General features: G+C 36.1%; 1 protein-coding gene across 4 annotated transcripts in view; it reads left to right on the top strand.

Moving 5' to 3' along the window:
• Positions 1-15,622, top strand: part of Mt2 (tRNA (cytosine(38)-C(5))-methyltransferase) — a 244,870-nt gene that overhangs the window by 113,544 nt on the left and 115,704 nt on the right. For all 4 annotated transcript variants that reach the window (XM_089239441.1, XM_089239439.1, XM_089239442.1 and 1 more), the window contains exon 6: positions 4,192-4,436. In XM_089239441.1, coding sequence (XP_089095567.1) covers positions 4,192-4,436 — 245 coding nt within the window. The remainder of the gene's footprint in view (positions 1-4,191; positions 4,437-15,622) is intronic.

Here is a 15,622-nt window from a genome sequence, read left to right as displayed (position 1 = left end):
TGGATTCCAATCCCCATCTCTCTCGGATTTATTTGGTCTTTGATAAGTTTTTTGACCTCGTCCGAAGAGCATTTCTGGCCCTCAATTGAACTGACAAATAAATCGCATGTTTGTGACGATCGTTGGTCTTGTTTTTCTAAAGGCGCGATAGATGGCGGCACAGTGCACACCTGAGCGTAGGTACGACTCTCAACGGCCTTGAGAAGGGACTCTTCACAAGCCTTGCGAAAATTAGCAGACTTTAATCGCTCAAAATTAATGGTAATCAAGCTTTTCAACTCACTTAAAGCATTCCTTCCATCTTCCCTTGTTTGATTATTCATATTACACTTCGATAACAATGCGTTTTCAATCGTCTGAAACAACTGTTTACAAGAGGCATGAAAACTGGCGTCTTCATCGTTAGCCGCCATGTTGCCACCTTTTCTCTCTCTCATATCAGGTCTCAAAAAAAATTTCACCATTTCCTATATGGCTATAAGTTCACAATTATTACTGACCACCAGCCATTACTAGGGCAAAACCTACCCCTAATATTATATTCTTGCATATATTGTGATGGTCGTTTAATGCTAAATGTCTACAATTTTGATCTTGTATACTGTTCATGAAAAAAGATAGGCCACACAGATGTCTTGAGTAGACTATTGCAGCCCAGTTCCAAGTTTAGGGTTCTGCCACCCACTGGGGTTCTTTTTATGGAAAATCTAGTTTGTCTTTTTGTTAGTGCAATGGATACAGCAAAAATAAACTTGCATAATCCTCTTTTTTACAAAGTCCTAAATTTTTGTTCTAAAAGAGTGGCCAAAGACAATATTAAGTTTGAAATTCAGAGCATTTTCTTCAAAAGAAAACAGCCTGTCACTTCATATGAACTGTCTACTGTGGGGAAATCGAGTGATGGTGCTTGCTTTGGGCCATTTGATGGTTCTACACGAGCTTCATCTCACTCATTTACGAGTAATGAGTAAAATGTATGAAAAGCTTGGGGCGCGGTGCTTCGTATGATGGCGTCAAATCATACGGTTATTCATTCTTTCTTTCTTACAGATCTAGCCTTATTCTTTTAATATTACCTTAGTTATATACATAGGCATACGCAGAATTTTCTCGAGGGGGGGGGGGTTTCAAAATTTTTTCTTCTGACGTGGGGGTTTTCAAGTTTTTTCCTGTAAAATAACACTATAATTTCGTAATACAATTGAATAATCGGTGGTGGATATACCCAAAATTCCAAAACAAACATGGCTATTCATGTTTCGGAACTATATGCAGTTCCTTCATCAGTAGCAGAAAACAAAGAAGAAAGAAAATATTGAAATTATTGAATAACTCCTTATAGCGGGAGTTACTCGCTGTTGTAGACAAGAGTCAAATTCAAAATGAACCGGAAACAAAAGAGTAGAGTGAAAGGACGAAAAAAAGAAAAATGGCAGAGCCAATCTCAACCGAGAACGTGATAGTGATGCTGATGGAAAAGAATAATTATTGTAGAAACTGTTGTGCCTAGATTTTTGAGAAGGATGGTATGCTAGATAGGTCGTTGACCAACTGGTTTGTGTTTTTGTTGATGTGGAATGATTCGAAGAAATCCAAGTCAGACGGTGAGGGACATTTTTGGATGATTTTAGCAGAAGAGAAGTCAAATTTATGGTCAAAGGACCAGTAGTGTTGGGCTATGGATGAGCGGTTAAAGTCTTGGTTGCTTACGTCTCTTCTATGCTTATTTAAACAGTATTTTAGGGTATGTTTAGTTTGGCTTATATATGGTAATCTGCATTGGCATGAAATGCTGTAGATGCCCCAGTTGTTGAGTGTGTCAAAAGGATCTTTTAGTTGAGAGAAACAAAGTTTATTGATGGGGGTGAAAACCACAGAAAAATTGTATTTTTGAAGGATTTTAGCGATGCGTTGGCAGGTTTTTGGGAAGCAGCCTCCGGCACAAAAGTATGCCTCGTTCTACACATACGTGGAGAAAGCCATTAATATCTGCTCTTCACCGACATTACTCGATGCTGAACTGAATATCCTTAGAGCAATAGCAGTCGATCGTGGCTACCGGAGCTCTCTCATTGATAATCTACACAGCAAACTGATTAAAAACACTTCCAAAACCAAGCCTAAACCTGAACACAAAAACTTGATCATTTTGCCTTTCTTCCCAAAAACCAGCTGACGCATCGCTAAAATCCTTTGAAAATTCAATTTTTCTGTGGTTTTCATCACTAAAAGATCCCATTGACACACACTCAACAACTGGGGCATCTGCAGCATTTCATGCCAATGCAGATTAGCATATATAGGACAAACTAAATGTGCCCTAAAATACTGTTTAAATAAGCATAGAAGATACGTAAGCAACCAAGACTTTAACTGCTCATTCATAGCCCAACACTGCTGGTCCTTTGACCATAAATTTGACTTCTCTTTTGCCAAAATCATCCAAAAATGTCCCTCACCGTCTGACTTGGTTTTCTTCGAATCATTCCATATCAACAAAAACAGAAACCAGTTGGTCAACGACCTATCTAGCACACCACCCTTCTTAAAAATCTAGGCACAACAGTTTCTACAATAATTATTCTTCTCCATCAGCATCACTATCACATTCTCCGTTGCGATTGGCTCCGCCATTTTTCTTTTTTCCGTCCTTTATACTCTACTCTTTTGTTGCCGGTTCGTTTTGAATTTGACTCTTGTCTACAACAGCGAGTAACTCCCGCTATAAGAAGTTTTTCAATAATTTAAATATTTTCTTTCTTTCTTTGTTTTCTGCTACTGATGAAGGAACTTCATATAGTTCCGAAATGCGTATGGCCGTGTTCGTTTTGGAATTTTGTGTATATCCAACGTCGATTATTCAATTGTATTTGAAAGGTAATTCATTTGTACTATAATTTCGGCTTGGGGGATTAGAACCCCAAATCCCCCTGCATATGCCAATGGTTTGATATATTTATTTTTTGTATTTGATTCAACTGTCATCACCCTAGAATGGTGATTCCCAACATGGGGCAATTTGAGTTTTTCTGTGAAGGCTTGGAACTTTTTTCTGAACTCCCTTTATTTTTTGCATCAGTTCAAATTTTTAATTTTTTAACAATTTCTTGATGACTTCTTTCTTGTATATTTTTCTTTTAGTAAAAGAGGTTTGACTAAATGTTTTGTGTTCCATGAAAAATTCCGTGAACCCCTGTGCCAATAAAATGAAGGAAAATGTGGCAATTAGAATATTCAAATTTTTGTTTCGCTCTGCCATAAGCCAGGCACATTTATGTCTTACCTTGGAACAGCCATGACACCTGATTGCATCTCTTGGATCATTAAAGGCCTGATCACAGTCTGAACAGGACATCATTTTTTATAGTTTTATAGGGAATTTCCAGTTGAGTTGAGACAGTTGTCAGCACAAACGCAGGGTCTAGGAAACAGCCTGTGAACTACCTTCAGTTGTGTATTATTTTGTTGAACATCACAGAATACTCGCAAAAATATATAAATAAATAAGATTTAAAAAAAAAGATGGAAAAATTATCACAGGGTTTGATATAAAATGATCACAAAGTATAGTGTACTAAACGGAGCTCATATTAAACGCATGCAATCACTATCGGTTCAGTGTTGCCAATGACTATCAGTTTTTCACAGGCCCCCCTCATGTTACACATTGTAGGTGCCATAGGAGTTTTGATACAAAGAAAATGGGGATGGGGGAAGAGATCTAGGGTTGCTAGATGTCAGTATATATGGCCCACGAAGATGTATTCAGGTTGGGATTGCATTGAATATTCATGAATTATTAAAAGAGACTGCGAATTCGAAAAGTTGATTCGGGAGGTGGGGGGGAGGGGTTCATGTGCCTGAGCCTTCTTGGTTCCAGTGCCAATGAGGTGCTGTATTTAATGAACTTTCAATTACAAAATTAAAAAAAAAAAATTGAATTTTTGAGTGTTTTTTTTATTGCACTATGATTATGTTGTCCTGAGGGGTATCCCCATCCCATGGCAAAGCTGAACATTCATCACTTAAGCCAATGCTGGCATGTCTGTGTATGTTATGTGTTATTTTTTTATATGCAAGTTTTCTTTTACTGTGAACGTGCACTATACTAGGTGTGTATATACTGTAATAATTTTTTAATTTTAACTTAATCTATTTTTTGTGTGTGTTTTTTTTTTTTGTATTTAATAGGTACTCAATGATTGGCCGAATACCTGTACATACATCCCTAATCATTATTCGTGTAAGAAATGTGAGAATATGAGGTTATCTGACCCTAAATTCCAGGAAAAATGTGTTATAAAACACTTTTTAGAAGATCAAGCTGCTTCTTTTTTCAGTGACTATCGTCTTCCTGAGAATGTGTTGGAAAAATATGGTTCAGTACTTGACATTGTTGAGGAAGGCAGTAGCAGCTCATGTTGCTTTACAAGAGGGTAAGAACTAACATAAAATGCTTTGCTAACTCCTCATAATTTGTTAATACCACACACTATACACTTTACCACAAGTTATAGTCCTGTTTTATGAAATGGATTTCTGGCATTAACTCTTCTTACTGGGACAGAGTGTCAGTTAGTTTTAAGAAAATTTTGATTAATGAGGAAGAGTGAAAACTTTGCAGTATCAAGAAAAACTTGCAAGAAGTGCAGAAAATTTCATGAAATTGGAAGGTTACAGATTTTTAATATTTTTTTGAATGGATCTTCAGCTTTTCCCAGCAAGAGCCTGCACTCAACTTCGTTCCGGAAAATCAGATTGGGATAACCATGAACCATTATTCAAATTATATCAGTCCCTCACCGGGCTTTCCATCCCGAAACCCAGATAATATCCGTGATCATGCATCGGAAGATGGTTTACAATGGTCTTTGAACTTTAAAGTGCAAGGGGTGCGGTAACCCAGCCCGGTAAGATACTCACCTAAAGTACCAAAGGATGTTTAGAGGTGTCGCGAGTTTGATACCTGGTTCGTCCTTGTCAGAAAACTTTCCTGACACGGGTACAACAGAAATGGCGACATGACTGCAACAAAAATTGCTACCGCAGGGAGTCTCCCATCAAGGGGTTAGTGCACCAACCTCTCGATGAGTATAAGAAAATGCCTGCCATTCGGAATCGACAATAAATTGTAGGTGCCGGTCTAATTAGCCCTCATGTGCAAAAAATGACCGTGGTGTGACAAAAATGATCAAATGATTTAAAGTGCAAATGTGAGTCTGTTTCTATTTTCAAAAAAGGAAAGAAATAAAGTTGCCCCTGCAAGCAGCAAGAATTACTGTGATCAAATTTCATCGCATCAAATCTTGATGGCTTGTGAAAAAAATTTTCATTCCACAAGTAAAAGAGCTAGTCTGCCAAATTACGAATGCTAATTTGGCAACTTCACATAGTGAGTGTTGAATTGCTAATGTCACCAAATAACGAGCATTAAGTTGCCAATGTCACCAAATAACGAGTGCTGAATTGCCAAATGTTGTGTTTATTCTTCTGAAATTTTCTCCCACTTTGCAACAATGTCTTTCTGAGTATAACAAGAAGCCAGCAGAGGAATGATGTCCATAAAATTGAAAAAGAAATCAATTGCTCAAATTTATCCATCACCAGTTTCTCACTTCCGATTTGGAACATTAGTGTTGTTATGTCGCGAGGGAAGGCCATGAAAAATAGAATCAATATCTAAATAGAAGTTAGTTTGGCGAGCAATTGTTGGCAGACTTACGTATTGGGCAGGCCAGTGAACTGGCAAGAGCACAGGAGCAGGTTGCCTCAAAAGAAAACAAATCAAAAAAATTAGCAGTAAATGATTGAGACTGAAACAGTGATTAGAGAACAAAATTTTTTTTTAAAGTAAACATAAATTTTTAATTATACCAACACACACACACACATTTACTACCACAAATACCAATTAAAACAGCCATGCTGCACAGAAATATATTAAAATTGAGGATAAGTTTTTTTTTAAATTGCAATTTGGCAAATAGGAAAAATCTCAATTGAAACCAAATTACATTATTAATGAGCTCCCGAGACTAACAAGAAAGAGAGGGTTATGGCACTCGGAGCAGAAATGTTGATCACGTGACCAACTGGGTCCTAACTTTCCCTGTTCCTCAAGCGCACCCGCAGCATGGCTTTCTTGCAACACATCCTCTGCAATAACCCACCCGTAACATGGCTTTCTTGCAACACATTCTCTACAATAACCAAGTTCTTCGAACATTCTCTGCGATCTTTCGCAGTTTACAAATACGCATTCTGTTTGCAATATATGGCATGTTATGCCTCAAACAGTTTATAAAAAAACTTATTTAACAACTTTAATGGAACATATTAAGCATCTCTTCCACACAAAATATTCTTTCTACACAAATTTGAATGCCATTTTCTCCCAAATTTGGGGGAATAGAATTATTTTCTTCTCACTGGATAATTACTGTATATACAAATCACATCCCCCCATATCCTGCAGAAAGGCCCCTAGGCTCTCTTTCACTGGCCCTTTTATAGTGAATTTTTAAAATAAAAAGCAAAAAATTATTCTTCTGGGCCCCTTGTCAGCCCCACTCTTGTGAGGGCCATGCAGATTTGATCAAATTTTATAATTACGGTCAGTTACATAGTTATAACTTGTATGCTTTTACAGTTCAATGCTTCTGATAATCCTTTTCATTTACCTTTTAGCAATAGTCAACACAAACGACAATTATGTACAATGAATGTAATTATTTTTTGTGTGTTGCAAAAACCTGTGCATAATACTCCCCCACACTTTTTTTTTGAAAAATTATAAACACAGGAAGAATAAAAACTGCAACGAAGATTTTTATTTTACCCTAAAAATTGGGATAACAAACTGTTGAAAATATACACTGCACCAATTTGCCTGCTTTTTCAACAGCTCACTAAACTTCGTAAACTCTCTAAAAATAAAGATATCTGTGAAAAACCCTTCAATTAAATTTTCTTCAGATTCACAAAGTATTGTAATAAATTCCATTTTCATAACCAACAAATGACAATCTATATTATATAGCACACACATTCCGAAACTAAGTTTATTTGCATTAGCTATACAAGATCTATCATTCCATGTAGTAAAATACAACTTTCAGCTAATTAAAAAAAAAATGTAAACTACTTATTTTCAGTATAAAGAAATATTGAAATATAGGAGAAAAAAAAAATTCTCAGACATAGAAAAGTGTATAAAATTTTTATTTATCATTTAATGCATAAACTCATCACAAAACTGGAGTTTTGTAAGAGAAAGAAATACCACCAAAATATTGAGGCTACAAAATACTACAAATGTGCACAACAGCATTGTAACATGTTATGGTAATTATATACATTCTATATACAGGATACAAAAAAAAAACGAGAATTCTGAAGCTACCAAGTACTAAAAATGTCAACGACAGTATTGCAATATAAGTTGCTCTAATTTTCCTGCTGCTTTATTTTTTATGCATAACAGGGAGAAAACATCAACTATCACTTATGAAAGAAAGTTCTAATTTCCTAATGAAAACTAAATTTAGAAATAAAATAATTTTGGGAGTATTTTTTATATATTTACTTTGACATCTTAAATAACTCACAAAGGAAAACCTATCTCAAAGCAGTTCAATATTTGAGAATTCCAAATTATTTTCTACTCTGGAAACTGTTAGATTCTGCTGCAAGCTCACCAAAAAAATACAAATACAAATACAACACCACAACAGGCAAATTGCCCAATGAGGTGGCTGACTTAAGAACATCATGGATCCCCGAGCCATTTTTTGGAGGCCCTACCTACTACTACTACACCACACATGCGCCCGACACATAGCTCGTGTCGTGATATACACAATTTGCTTTACTTTATACAGACAACTCTGTTTTAGATTTAATATTAATAAAGATGGTTGAAAATGTATTTAACACTTACCATGTATTTGGATGTTTCTCAGGATCTATAAATTCGCAACGAAAAAATATTTATTCAGCTTTATTTTCGGATCACATGTTGGAAGAACTGAAAAAATGTCATCCTTTCAGCTAAAAAGCAAGCAGCAACGTGAAGGAGCTAGGACCCAGTTGGTCACGTGACTCTAGTACCGTAGCCCTCTCTTTCTCGTTAGCCCCGTGAACACCATTCAGGATTGGATTATGATAATGCGAATTTGTCCGATAAATGCAAAAAATATATAATAATAATAACATCCAGAGCTGTAGCTGTTGAACCAACATCGACGTACTAGATTCAAAAGAGGCATCTAAAACACAGATATAATCATAACATAGACAAAAAAAAAAAATTAAACTACAAAAAAAACAGAAAGAAAAAAGTTTTCGTGTAATATATGTATTTTTTTTTCGGTGAGTCTGTCATCACACTGTACCCCCATGTGGGTGGTTGCGAGGAGAAAATAGATTAAAAAAGGGGCATAGAAATGAATCTGGATTTACCCATGGTGATTGTTATTATTTTTTGCATGGCTTAACAGCCAACTCCATGGGGAAAACATTCACCCGAAGAAACCGAAAATGGCCAAAAAGTGCAAAGAGAGGGGGCATAGCCCTAAAAACATGTGACTGGCTGTATCAAGAGAAAGGGAAGAAGTGAGGTTAAACTCCTGCAAAAAGTTAGGAGATTTCCAGATCCTATACACTTGTAGAGCCTCAATATATATTCCAAAAATATTGTTCTAGATCTGGGTTTGCGACAAAATTTTCCATGGACATTCGTCGCCGCCAAGGTTTCGTGCCCTATCATCGGAGCAGATTCTCTGCGCAATTTCAATCTCATGGTAGAGTCGTCTCATTAGCTGTAGCACATCACTTCATTCCCTGGGATCAGTGCATCAAACGGCTCATGTCTCAATTTCCACAGTGGGCCCATCTCAGTACGAGAAAATTCTTTCTGAATTCTCAGACATCACAAATCCGTGCTTAATAGGCGAACCTGCATCACACGACACAGTTTACCACATAGTGACTAAAGGTCCTCCAATATGTTCTCGACCGAGACGGCTTCACCCTCAACACTTTGAGAAGGTGAAGACTGAATTCGATTTTTTGTTACAACAAGGAATAATTCGTCCTTCAAAAAGTTCATGGTCTTCACCATTGCATATTGTTCCGAAGTTGGAAACATCTATATGACCAGCGGGAGATTATCAAAAATTAAATTCTGTCACAGAATTCGATTCCTATCCCATCCCATACCTAAGTGATTTCAGCAATGCACTTCATGGTAAGTTAATTTTTTCAAAATTACATATTTTCAAAGCATACCATCAGATCCCTATTTTTGAACCTGATATTCCTAAAACAGCGGTGACAACACCATGGGGTCTGTTCGAATATATAAGGCTTTGTTTTGGCTTAGTAAATGCGCCTCAAACATTTATGTGTTTCATGCACGAGGTGTTAAGAGGTTTATCCTTCTGTTATGCATATTTAGATGATATCCTCATATATTCATCATCTGTTGAAGAGCACGAAAATCACCTGAGGCAAATATTTGAGCGTTTACACAAGTATGGCTTGAAACTTAATATTTCTAAATGTGTATTAGGGGTAGATAATTTGGAATTTTTAGGTCATTTAATCACTCCTCTTGGCATTAAACCATTACCTAGCAAAGTGCAAGTAATATTAGATTCCAAGAGACCTGACACAATTTCTGAGTTAAGAAAATTTCTTGGTCTCATAAATTTCTATAGAAGGTTCATAAAACATGCTGCTGAGTCACAAATACTCTTACACGATTTTCTAAAGGGCTCCCGCCGTAAAAAAGATAATCGTAAAATTGAATGGACCGATCCTGCACTCGCAGCATTCAATCAATGCAAAGAGCAACTAGCTAATGTCACTCTATTAGCTCATCCTTCCACATCTGCAAAACTTGCACTTCACGTTGATGCATCTGATTTTTCAATTGGTGGTGCATTACACCAGGTAGTGGACAATTCTTTGCAACCGCTAGGATTTTTCTCTCGCAGACTCACTCCAGCGGAAACACGCTATAGCGCATATGACAGAGAACTATTGGCTGCATATTCTTCTATCAAATATTTTCGACACATGCTCGAAGCACGTCAGTTCACTCTTTTTTTTTTTCAATTCAATTCAAATTTATTTTAAAATTTGTGTGAACACATGTTATATGATATTATTGGCAACCAAGGAGACAGATGTCCCATACTGGTTGTTACAATGAATAAGTTTAAAAAATATAGTACAGTGATATTATTTTCAGATATATGATGGGAAAAAAATATAAAAAAGATAGTAGTTACAGATAAAAATAGTATAATTAACAAAAAATGAATATGTTAAAAATTGCAATATAAACAATAAAGAATATTCTCATGCAACGGCGGAGGTGCTATAAAAATTACATATGAATAATATGAACATGAGTTCTTAATATAGACTTAATATTTACCCAAAATACACAAAAGAAAAAAAAATATGAATATCATGTTAACGATATACATAATAAATATGGAGCCAACACATGAATTTGTACAGGATTATGGGAGGTGATTTAAAGATATGATTTAATTAAGCATAATGTTAGAGGATGTAATCAGAAATGGGACTCAATGTTAATGAGTTCAAGTAGGTAAAGTTTGAGGCGTTTTTTAAGGGAAGTAAATGCAGTAGTGTCAGTGATTTCTCTGGGTAGATTATTATAGAATTTTGGAATCAGAAAGCAAAAGTGTTTTTTAAGAATATTTTTATGAACTAATGGCAGTGAGTAGATGGCATTTAGACGAGCAGAAGTACGGGATACGTTAAGAGGTAAGGAGTATTGGTGTTTTTTTATTATTAATAAGGATTTATAAAAGTAGAGGTAACGCACTGGGAGAATTCTTAATCCATGAAATTGATCAATTAGAGGGGTAACATAATCATTAGTGATGCATCTGATAGCTTTATTTTGGAGAGAAATAATAGGCTTAATATTAGTTAGATAATCTCCTCCCCAAACTGAGAGACCATACATTAAATCTGAATGAAACATTGAATAATAGAATGTTATAAGGAAATGGTTATTAATGTACAGTTTCAGATGATAGAGCTTATATAAAATGAAACGGAGCCGAGTTTGAAGGTATTTAATATGCGATTTCCATTTCAAATTTTGGTCAATATGAACGCCAAGGTATTTAATGGATGTTACTATTGTTCAAGACATTGGCACGTGCACGAGGTGAAGTGTGAACATACATGGAAAGTTATATTATGGTTGATTTGAGGAATGGATTGAAGAGAAAAATTTATAAATTTACTTTTCGTTACATTTATTTGTAAATCATTGCATTGAAACCAATTTCTAATTTTGATGAGGTCGTTGTTAATAATGTTAGTGAATGTCAAATATTCCGTGCCTGAATAAAGTATGACTGTGTCATCAGCAAAGGTTATAATTTTACCTACTATGTCGAGGTTACAAAGATCGTTAATAAAGATTATGAATAGCAGCGGGCCCATAACCGATCCTTGAGGGACTCCCTTTTTTATTTGCATGACATTACTCAGAAAGCTATTGCATTTTACCATCTGGGTTCTATTGTCAAGATAAGATTTGATGATACTAAATGCATTTCCTCTAATTCCATAAGCATATAATTTCGAGAGTAGTATACTATGATTAACACTGTCAAATGCTTTCTTCATGTCTAGAAATACTCCTATTGTTTTTTTACAATGATCTATATTCTTATAAACAAATTCAGTGAATGTCAATAGAGCAGTTTCTGTATTACTGACAGGTAAAAAACCATGTTGATTTTTCGAAAAAAAATTAATAGTAGATAAAAAACAGTAAATTCTGGATTTAATAACTGTTTCAAAAATTTTAGAGGTTTGAGATAAGATAGAAATAGGTCTATAGTTATGCAAACAATTTGAATCTCCATTTTTGTAAATAGGGATCACAACTGCTGATTTGAGAGACTTCCCCATTTTCAATACAATTATTTATAAGATCTGTAAGAATTTGTAAAGTACAGGAAGGAAGACTTTTTAAAGCCTTAGCAGTTATGATATCAAAACAAGTTGCCGAATTGCGCAAGGACCTTACAATTTTTGTAATTTCACCAATATCTGTCGGAGCAAGAAAAATAGAGTTTTCATTGGAACATACGAATTGTAGAAAGTTATTTTGAACCATTGTTTGTTGTGTGATATTTATGAAATGAGTGTTAAAGTTATTAGCAAGGAGGCGTAAATTTGTTTCAGTGGGTAGTATGCGATTTTTGAAGTCGGATCCTAGTATTTTATTCGTTAGTTTCCAGCGTTCAGTTGATGTCTGGCAATTTAAAAATTGTACTGTGTAATAGTTTTGCTTAGCTATTTTTATTTTGTCTTTGACAAGCTTTGCAACATTTTTGTAAGCATGCTTGAACATTATATCGTATGGATATTTTTTAGTTTTTAAATATAATTTTTGTTTAATCTCAATTAAGTGGGCTAAGTCTGAATTTATCCAAGGTTTGTAGGATTTCTTGTTAGGAGTTTTATGGTAGTATTTAGAATGATTGTGTATTAGAGTTTGTAGTTTTAAGATAAATTCATCAAAGATGAGTCCAGGGGTGTGGCTCTTAAAAACAAAATTATAGTTTTCTAAGTAAGATGTTAGTGTTATAAAATCCGTTTTTCTAATGTATTTCTCCATCTTATCATCTGATTTTAAAGCATGATACTTAAAGTTTAATTTGCAAATAATAGGGAAATGATCAGTTATTTCTGTATTGTAAATAGATGATGAAATTTCATTAATTTTATTAGAGTTTCGAATAAAGATATGATCAATGCAGGTTTGCGAGAGAGAGATCTAGTTGTATTCATGATTAAGGGTGTAAAACCATGACAACTTAACATGTCCTGATAGTCACAATGCTCTATTTACAGATCAAAAACCTTTGGTCTATGCTTTTCGGCAGAAGCATGACAAATGCTCGCCTCGCCAAACCAGACATTTGGATTTCATTTCCCAATTCACAAGTCATATTTATCATATCCCTGGCTCAGAAAACATGGCAGCCAATATAATGTCCCGCATATGTGCTATTTCAATGCCAAGCCCAATTAATTACAATGAAATCGCTGAAGCTCAAGCAACAGATGATGAATTATCAAAATTGATGGGTGATTCAAATTGTGGCTTACAATTGAAAAAAATTAAACTTCCCGAATCTGACATAGATTTAATTTGTGATATCTCCACTGGAAGTGTGCGTCCTCATATTCCTGTGCAGTATAGGAAAACGGTGTTTGATCACGTTCATAACTTAGCGCACCCAGGCATCAGACAAACGATCCACCAAATCCGTTCTCACTTTGTTTGGCCTGGTATCAATAAGGAAATAACAAAATGGGCAAAAACTTGCATGGCTTGTCAAAAAAGTAATATTCACAGACATGTCAAATCTCCTTTGAAAGAATTTCCTATGCCATCTGCAAGATTTGACCACATTCATCTGAACATAGTGGGTCCATTAACTCCATCAAATGGTTATTCTTACTGTTTGACCATGATCGATCGTTTTTCCCGCTGGCCAGAAGCACAACCAATAAAAGACATCACAGCTCCAACTGTAGCGGAAGCCTTTTATAACTGTTGGGTATCCCATTATGGTGCTCAATCAGTTATAACAACTGATCAAGGTCGACAATTTGAGTCCCACCTTTTCCGCTCTCTCCTACAACTTCTAGGCACCGAACGAGCTAGAACTACCGCTTTCCATCCTCAAGCGAATGGTTTGATTGAGGAATTTCATCGACCATTAAAAACGGCCATTAAATGCCATAACACCGAATGTTGGACCGAAGTATTACCAACTATACTTCTGGGCTACCGAGCCGCTCTAAAAGCAGACCTGCAGTGTACGCCAGCCGAACTCGTGTTTGGTGCACCTTTGCGTCTTCCCGGCCAATTTTTCGACTCAACGAACGTCAACATTGACCCTTGTGACTACGTAAATAAGTTAAGGGGCCAAATGCAGCAGCTCCGTCCAACGCCAACAAAACATCATGGAAAACGTGCTACATTTGTGTATCCAGAACTGATGAATGCTACTCGCGTATTACTACGTCGTTATAGTGTCTGTCGACCCCTCCAGAGACCATATGATGGTCCCTTTCTTGTCATTAACAAAAATGAAGAAGTGTTCAAACTTGACATCAATGGCAAAACAGTTTTGGTTTCCATTGACCGCTTAAAACCAGCATTCTCCCTCTCGGAACATACAACGCCGCTGGTGGTGAAAACGCAAACTAACGACTCTACGTCAGAGAACTCAACCACGAAATCGAAACCACCAGTGACCACACGATCTGGACGTCGAGTCCTGTTCACGGATTTTTATCGTGTCCAACATTGACACTGGGGAGGGGGTACTGTAGAGCCTCAATATATATTCTTATATGTATTATTATTATTACTTTACTTTGTACATTGGCTCTCTCTTAACAAGCACGCTCTGGTCACGTGAAAGAATCGCAGTACATTCTGTACTGAAACACGAGATGATCACGTGACCGGATGCCCCTTCGGAGGGTCTGAAGGGCCATGTGTGTGAGAACATCAGTTCAGCTCCAGCTCTCACACGAGATGCACCAACGTCGTCTTTATCTCTCTTAATATGTGTACCATGTAAATAATATCTTCTATATAGCATCATAATTAAAGATAATGTATCTACAACTACATCTCATTCATACGGAGTCAATTGCGCTACCGTCACCACTTAGCATTAGATTCAGCACACTGATTGGAGTCAACGAGGGTGACATGATTTTGCCTATATAATAACCTCTTAAATAATCCGGAACACAGCTAAAATAAAATGACACAAAGAAATATGTCCCCCCCCCCCCTCCTTTCGGAAAGGAGCAACTACAGCGAGAAAAAATGACAATTTCTAATCAACAACAAAAAATACTAAAAATGATACAAAATTTAAAAATCAAATGTTTCACATGAGAAAAAGTGCAGCAAATTGTGAGAAATTAAATTCTACATCAAAATCATACATTGAACTTGTAACTTGTAAAAGATGCATTTGATCATTTTTGTCGCACCACGGCCGTTTTCTGCACACGAGGGCTAATTGGACTGGGACCTACAATTTATTGCTGATTCTGAATGACAGGCTTGTTTTTATGCGCATCGAGAGGTTGGTGAGCTAACCCCTCAATGGGAGACTCTCAGCGGTAGCAATTTTTTCTGCAGTTATGTCGCCGTTTCTGTTGTACCCCTGTGTCAGAAAACTTTTCTGACAAGGACGAACCGGGTATCGAACTCGCGACACCTCTAAACATCCTTTGGTACTTTAGGCGAGTATCTTACCGACCTGGGCTACCGCACTCAGTAAAAGATGTCACAGCATCGTAATAAGGATCTTCTCCTTATGACAAATCACTTTTCTTTCCAAATATTCATTTTGACATAACATCTAGAAAATTTAATTTCTCGGTATATTGTGGACCAAACAAACATCTCCTGACTCCTGATACAAAACGCCACCTGGGGTGAAAATTTTTGTAGTTGGCGGCAGGGTTGTTTGGTTTAAACCAAATAAAAGTTGCCTAAATATCATTTTTTTCCTTGAAA

This window comes from Pholcus phalangioides, unplaced genomic scaffold (assembly GCF_987345545.1).
Source record: "Pholcus phalangioides strain wild (caught in Gottingen) unplaced genomic scaffold, Ppha-v1.0 ptg000011l_1, whole genome shotgun sequence".
NCBI classification, from domain to species: domain Eukaryota; kingdom Metazoa; phylum Arthropoda; class Arachnida; order Araneae; family Pholcidae; genus Pholcus; species Pholcus phalangioides.
This window is presented reverse-complemented; position numbering and strand designations above follow the sequence as displayed.